Consider the following 8,489-nt stretch of genomic DNA (forward strand, 5'->3'; position numbering starts at 1 on the left):
AAAAAAACAAAAAAAAAACAAAAAAAAACAAAACAAAAAAAGTGTTTTCTGATTAAATAACGTAAATTCACATTCATACTTTTCATTAAACCGTTTAACGTAAATTTACCTTATATAGAAAATATAGAAGGGGCCCGCCAGGCCTTCTATATACCGCTCCGCGGACTAGGCCCTTAAGGCAGATCGAAATGAAAGATCTACTCGCGACATCCGAGCACTGAGGTCATGTGCGGCATGCATGGGCTTGGTGGCCGGACCCCTCTCGGGTGCTCAGCCGGCGAGGAGAACAAAATTTATTTTGCCAAATCGGCGGCTGAGTGACCGAGCACACACTCTTTTCCGGACATAGAGTCATCAGCTCAGGCTGATGGCTCTATGGTCGGAACACACGCTCTTTTTTCTTTTTTTAGGGACTCAAGTCCCGATGTAAAGCTAGAGTAAAATCAATTGAGTCAGTAAAGTAAATAGGGAGAAAAGCCTAGATGTGGCTACCCCTACAGTTAGGTGGCATAACCACATTCACTAAAAACCGAGGATGTCCTATTACCCAGGGCATCTTAAGTAAATTTCAGATCATAAGCCTCCTCACGTAAGTCACACGATGAGGAGGGGTGGTGGAAAAGCCTGGGGGTCAGATAGGTACCACTTCGACTAGCGAGGTGTGACCGGTTTGATCTTCGGACATGTGGATCCCATTCTTACATTGGTATACACATGTTCCTAGGGGCAGGGTTGATCACTGCGTGTGTGTGTGTGTGTCGCTGCAGTACCCGACAGCATTGACATTTTGAAACAACAAATTGTTAAAAAATGTAGAGCAATTTCCCTCGACACATTTGAACGAGTACGACAAGAGTTTTTTAAATAAAATCAGTAAACAGTAAACACTAAACAAACTTTTACGTGGAAACAAAGTTTTAGTTTTTATTTACGTGGAATTTTTAAAATATTCTATCTAAACACGTTTTACATTGTATTTTAATATATTTTATAATCAATAACGAAGAAGAAATACTTTATTGACCATTGTGTTATTGTTTCAGTGCATTTTTTGTTTAGCTTTATAATTCCCTTTATAATTAATTTTTTTTATTTACTAAGTTATAAACTTTTTAATTTAATTTTCTTAATTAAATATATATAATCTTTTTCTAGAAATACCGGTAGTTAAAGATTTGGAAGTTGGCAGCAACTATTTGGATCACATACAAGCTTATGGCCTAACATTTTCCAGCAATCTATCAGAACCTATAAGTACAATTCGAGAAGCTATTGCAGAGTATTTAGAAAACGGTACCGGTTATCTATCTTCTGCTGTCCCATCTTCAGTCCTAGGATTTTATCAAACCAAGCTAGAACCTGTTAAAGATTATCCAGATGTAGAACTAGGTCTATCAGATACGAATCTAACACTTGATGCAAAGTTCACTTTTATGAGGTGGCGACCAGAGGTATCTGCTGCAATGAGTGGTGTTAACGCGGACAGCTCTTTTCAAATTTCCGTTGCACCCTTGCATACCAAATCGGTGGGTACTATCCGACTAAATAGTGATAATCCTCTAGAATATCCCGCTATAAATCCAAACATTTTATCCGATCCCGAAGGGCATGATATAGAGAGTATATATTTAGGAATACAATTAGTATTTAATGTAACCCAACAGGAACCATTTAAAAAAATAAATGCTACTTTGCAATTGAAACCAGTACCGCAATGTAAAAACTATACATTTCTGAGTAGAGAATACTGGCGATGTGCAAGTAAATACGTCGTTGCCAACAATAACCATTCTGTAGGTACTTGTAAAATGGGTCCAAATCCAAAAGCGGGAGACGTAGTTGATAATAATTTAAGAGTACATGGAATTAGACGTTTACGAGTTGCTGATGCAAGTGTAATACCTCTTTCTACCTCAGGGCACATTAACGCCATATGTTTTATGGTTGCTGAGAAGGGAGCTGATCTCATTAAATCCACTTATAAAAGACTGTAAAATATAATTAGTCAATTAATAAATATATTAGTTATAAATGTATGTATTTATTGTTATGATTAAAAGTATATTTATTGTATTTTATATATTTTATTCAATTTTACCTTTTCCATTTTATGAATATATTATCTAAAAAAGAACTAAATCAAGAACAATTACTTTTAGGAAAGAACGACAGAGAGTAAGTAAAATATTTCAAGTAAAATAAATTTCTTAAACACGCATTTATGCGCATTTCTTGTTTTCTTAGTTTAAGCGGCGTTGTATCGTCTACTGCGCAAATTGCGCGATGTAAAGTAGATGTCTGAGCCTGTACCTAAAAATAAGTTCTTAAATTAGCAATCTGTTTATCGAGTTGCTCTATGTTCATAAGTTCTCTTCTTCCTTAATATCTAGGTACTGTTGTTATCTCTACTGCACTTAGTGGATGGTGTTTTATGATCAATTTTTCGCGCTTACTGTACTCCCAGATATTTGTACATATCATTTTCATCCATTGCCTTGACGTTTTGACCATCTTGCATATTAAAACCTCCTTTCCTCTGACTATATTTAGTATACGGCACTTGTCTAGTCTAAAGTGAATACTAATATCATTTGAGAAAGTTTCTACAGTTTTCAGCATCTACCGGCTGATGTTCCAGCGTAGCACCTTCAGCGAGTGGAGCTCATATTGTCGTTTGGCTATTTGTGGTTCTTCGTGTTGTTGGGCTGTAGCTGATTGTATAACAAGGGCCCGCCTCCTCAACACCCTGCCACCGACATTCCTCATGCTGCCACATCCAGCGCCGTCTCCATACGTTGTAGCGGTTATATTTGCCTACCACATTGGGTATCACTTATAGCGGGTTGAAAACGGGGGACAGATATTACTGGGCTGGAGATAAGGTATTCAAACAAATCGAACGTTTACGGAGGGCTATTCTTGTTTTGGTTGGTGTGCTGGGTCGTAAGTAAGTGAATAACAGACTGGAAAGGGCTAACTACAAAGGAAGAAAATCAAAACGTACTTACATGGATTTCCTGAACAACACAACACAAGAAGGCGCTAAACTATTTAAATTTGTACGCCGTTTACAAGAATCTGCCTGCTGGATGGAAAGATAAGCTTTTCTTTCCTAAACAATATAAACGAGTTAAAATCTTTAAGGAAATAACACTAGACTTGGTTTATTTGGAATTTAAAACAACTTACAATGATGGTGCTATCGGTTTACAACAAACTCTAGATGTTAGGGACACTATAGGAATTTAAATTATTGTTAAATTGAAAATATCTAAATTTTTCAAGAGCTTACATTGAGCTCAACCTTCAAAATACAAACAAAATAATTTAAAATTTAGGGTTATGTATCAAATGTCTAAAGAAGATAATGCTAACTGTCATATGTCGAAATTAAATATTAAAACTTTTAACTTTTTCAAATATTAATTAAATTGTAAAATTATTTGCATTTAAGAAAAGGATAATATGACAATTAACCAATCCGCAAAACTTATAATTTTATTGATTACAATTTTCCAACTTGAAAACAATTATTAATGAAAAATGTCTATTTTTACTTTGAAAAATTTTAACAAAATGTACCTGATATCACTGGCTGATATATCTCCTTTAAAAATTTTTGGAGCTGGAACTGGATCCAAAACACTGCAAACAAACACAAATAGGTCTCACTCAAGCTGCAGATTGGTCTGAAGTGACCATTCTTTGGAATTGAGGCACTGGATTATGGCTTCGGATTATTTTAGATGAAAAGAAACTGTGATTTTCTAAGCTCGGCTTCTCACGTTCTTGCTTGAAATCATGTGGACCTTAAATTGTTGTGACGGTTTTTCAAATCTCTCAAATAGGACACAATACAACATAACGGTGATCAACTAAAAAAAACTGCCACATATGTATTTAAATTTAAATTCATCTCTAAACAATAAAAAATTTGCCGACTTTTTGAAGATTACACACCCGTGGTTTATCCCCTGAAGATCTCAAATCCAACTTGACTTGACCTTGCTTCACTCTCTGGCCTTCGCACCCCTCCGATCAGTAAAAGGGATTGGCCAATCGGAATTCTTTGCAACGACGTTTTTCACGGGAAATTGAACCTTAAAATTGCAGAAGTTAAAACGTAATATTAATTATTTTACTACGCAGTAAAATTTCTCTTGTCGTCACAATATAAACAAATACTTTTCTCCTATTTTTGTTGCGTTCCTCAGTTTTATTTTCGCCGGCAGTTCTTGTGATGTGAATGTTTCCATCCAATGTTTTCAATTAGTTTCTTATCATCATTTGTATTTATTTGTATACCCGATATAATCAAACTTTTCTTTTTACTTGTCTTCTCCAGTTGTCTTATTCTGTCTTGTAATTGTTTCACGTTGTTTTTTATTTTCTGTTCTCTTCCTTTATCTCTTGTAAAAATCCGAAATATTAAGATTTTCAAAAACTATAAGTAAATAAATTTATTTGCATTTAAATTTGGCAACATTGCTGTATATCTGGTCTAGCTATCATCTCTCTCAGTTAATATTATCTGGTTGTTACGGCGTGCGTTGTTTGAAGCTTAAAAGGTGCATCCAGTTTTAAGAGTTTTTTAAAGAATTTGTTAAGGAAGGCTATTCACGAGGTGAGTTATCTTGGCTAATAGTATTATGTATCTGGGTATGTTAATGTTTTATGGCGATTTAGTGGGGTACATCTTCCATTATCAGTGGTTTTAATAGTAAAGTTATGAATTTTTGGCGGTAAATTTGAGTGGCCAAGCACTGTATCTTAAATAGGTTAGTGTTATAATGATTGGCCCACTGGCCAATTGCTGTACCTACTTTGAATTAAAATATTTATTAAAATTTAAGATTTTCCAGCCTAATTTGGTCCAAGATAAGATATTTCAAATATTTCTTCTTATTTTTTAAGGCACTAACCAGTGGTTGGCCGACTTCCAATTACTAAACTACAGGCTGGCCAATAACTGTAATGTGTAATAAGAATATAGTTTTTGTCCGGATTCGTATTTATAAAATTACAATTCTTTTAGTTGTTATAAAATTAGTGTTAATGTGGGTATATTGAATCAAATTTGAAACGTCCTTATTGTAGCTAACATTATTACTATTAAATGATTTTTATTTTTAGAATCAAAAATGCCACATATCCGGAAAAATAAAACATATGACATACAATATACAGAAGAAGATCTTCAGTTCTACCTCTATCATCACAGAAACCCATATATCTTTAGATATTACACTTAACCCTGTAGGTGGCAATGAAACCATATGCAACTTACAAGATATTCCTCTTATTACAGAAGAAAATCTACTTTCGGATTTTCGAGTTCAACTTTCAGAGAACGTTGATATTACATATAATATAAAAGATGTTACAGAAGATACAATGACAGAAGTTATTAAATTGACATCCAATAGTCTGCCTTTAGGTAATCAAGACAACTCATTATCTGAAGAAATTGACAACTCAATCGATAAATTCTTTTTTTGGCCAAAAACCCTAGAAAGAAAGGGCAAAAGGCAAACAGAAAGGTTGCCATTCGTGATCACTTCTTCAGATCGTCAAAATCAAAGAGGCGTAAAATTGAAGAAAAAGCAGAACAAGAAAAAATAAAATAAGAAAGAAAACAAAAGCAAATTGACGCAAAAGCAAACAATAAAAAACCAAGGAAACCAAGATGAAAGTAATAAAAAAAATTGCCACAAGAGTCAATTCCGTCAAAAAATGTCAAACAAAATCTCAGACTGAAGAATAAAGAAAATGTTACAGTAAATACAGTTGATATTGCAGATACAAATATTTTAAAAGCAGACACTTTTATTGATCATACAATTAAAAGCACTACTTTAAAAAATGGAGTTAGAGTACATATACCAGATGTTATTGTCCTCAAAGAAAAACATGAAATGTTACGGAGCCAATTTCCTGACTTTGTACAGGAAAACGTTATTCTGTCCACAATTGATAAAATATTTTTTGATGTCTGCAACAATATAAATTCAACAAATTTAAAAATACATTCCAAAGCAAATATACAAATTTGGAAACCAGCAAAGAAAAATGTGCTGGTGAGTCGGCTAAAAAAAAGTTATTTTTTGAAACTAAGGGATATCCAGAACATGAAAAAATACAAATTCTCACAGATATAACGGTGAAACAATTAGACGACACCAACCCACCTGTAAATAACCTTTTGTATGCAGGATTGTGTTATTATTGTTCCCATAATATATCTAAATGAAAAGTTGGAATAAAATCTCTATTTTGTGTTAGAGACTACCATATTCGTCCTGGCAAAGAAACAACAAGAAAATGAAAACTTAAATAGTTTTGTGTGTCTTACCTGTACAAACAAAAAAAAATTAGGAATTTTATGAATGGCCAAAGACTGTAATTCTATATGCCAATAACTACGTTTGTATGTCTAATAACTGTATAGTTCTGTAAGTTTTCAAATTTGTGTTAATTTTTTTAATATACATTATTATTTCTGATTAAAATAACCTGAGTTTTTATAGAATCTGATGTTTCATTACTATTAAAAACCCTTACAAAATATTTCACTTTAAAAGATACCAACTTACAATTTAATTCAATTGACAATTCCTTAAGTGGCCAATCACTGTTCCCGTTACCCTATATATATATATATATATATATATATATATATATATATATATATATATATATATATATATATATATATATATATATATATATATATATATATATATTTATATATAGGGTAACCCTATATTTTACATGTTATATTTTATATGTGTGTTTTTAATGTTGAGTGTCAGCTTTACACAAATAATCTCAACGACTAGTAAGTTGCAATGACAGTTTGTGATATGTTGTAAATATTTACACATTCTTCTAATTACAGTGTCTTGAAGAAGATACAAGAATTCCGAAAGCTCGACCAAAAGTTAAAAGAGTGTTTCTATAACATCCTGGCCAAACCTACTGACTACAGCCCTAATAAACTGTGTTGTTTGTTTATATATATATATATATATATATATATATATATATATATATATATATATGTTTTTTATGGGTTGGAGTCAATAAAACTATTATATATAATTTATTGACTCCAACCCATAAAAAACATATTTATATATTTTTTCCAGTGTTATGAATCATTTCGGCCTATTCCAGCCTCATCAGACACTTGGGCTGGTACAAATTCAAACTCGGAAAGGCCAACGACTGTCTCCTAAATCTTTAGCGGGTATAAACGAAAACGATATAATAATATCCTTTCCTGTCCTCTGGGCTATGCGAAATGTGTAAAAGATTAAATCTTCTAGCAAAAGCTGCTATCGCTTTGTTGAATTAAATGGCCAAATATATATCCTAGGAGGACAATATCGGTAAACTTCCCATGCTAGAATAGGTATCAATAAGGTGTTATAAATCATTTCGGCCTATCCCAGCCTCATCAGACACTTGGGCTGATGACAAATTCAAACTCTTCAAAAAAAAAACAAATTTAAAAACTTTGTTGAATTAATTGAATTTGAATTTGTATCAGCCCAAATGTCTGATGAGACTGGGATAGGCCAAAATGATTTCTAACACTTTATTAATACCGATTCTAGCACAGGAATTTTAACGAATTTGTCCTGTAAGGTCACATATTTGGCCATTTAATTCAACAGAGCGATAGCAGCTTTTGCCAGAAGATTTAATCTTTTACACATTTCGCGTAGTCCTGAGGACAGGAAAAGATATTATTATATCGTTTTCGTTCATGGCCGCCAAAGCAGATGGCGCTTCTGTACGCTAACCACTGTGGTGGTGAAGATTTAGGAGATATTCGTTGGAATTTCCGAGTTTGAATTTGGATCAGCCCAAGTATGTGATGAGGCTGGGATAGGCCGAAATAGTTTATCACACTTCATTGATATTCCAGCACGGGATATTTAACCAATTTGGTCTCTTAGGCCATATATTTGGCCATTTATATATGTATATGTATATGTATATGTATATGTATATGTATATGTATATGTATATGTATATGTATATGTATATGTATATGTATATGTATATGTATATGTATATGTATATGTATATGTATATGTATATGTATATGTATATGTATATGTATATGTATATGTATATGTATATGTATATGTATATGTATATGTATATGTATATGTATATGTATATGTATATGTATATGTATATGTATATGTATATGTATATGTATATGTATATGTATATGTATATGTATATGTATATGTATATGTATATGTATATGTATATGTATATGTATATGTATATGTATATGTATATGTATATGTATATGTATATGTATATGTATATGTATATGTATATGTATATGTATATGTATATGTATATGTATATGTATATGTATATGTATATGTATATGTATATGTATATGTATATGTATATGTATATGTATATGTATATGTATATGTATATGTATATGTATATATATATAT

At 32.1% G+C, this 8,489-nt stretch overlaps 1 protein-coding gene across 1 annotated transcript in view; it reads left to right on the forward strand.

Moving 5' to 3' along the window:
- Nucleotides 1–2,078, forward strand: part of LOC140439801 (glucose dehydrogenase [FAD, quinone]-like) — a 36,105-nt gene extending 34,027 nt beyond the window's left edge. Inside the window, exon 5 of the mRNA XM_072529945.1 lies at nucleotides 1,156–2,078. Coding sequence (XP_072386046.1) covers nucleotides 1,156–1,994 — 839 coding nt within the window. The 3' untranslated portion in view covers nucleotides 1,995–2,078. The remainder of the gene's footprint in view (nucleotides 1–1,155) is intronic.
- The last annotated feature ends 6,411 nt before the right edge of the window (nucleotides 2,079–8,489 follow it).

Source organism: Diabrotica undecimpunctata, chromosome 4 (assembly GCF_040954645.1).
Source record: "Diabrotica undecimpunctata isolate CICGRU chromosome 4, icDiaUnde3, whole genome shotgun sequence".
Classification (NCBI taxonomy): Eukaryota; Metazoa; Arthropoda; class Insecta; order Coleoptera; family Chrysomelidae; genus Diabrotica; species Diabrotica undecimpunctata.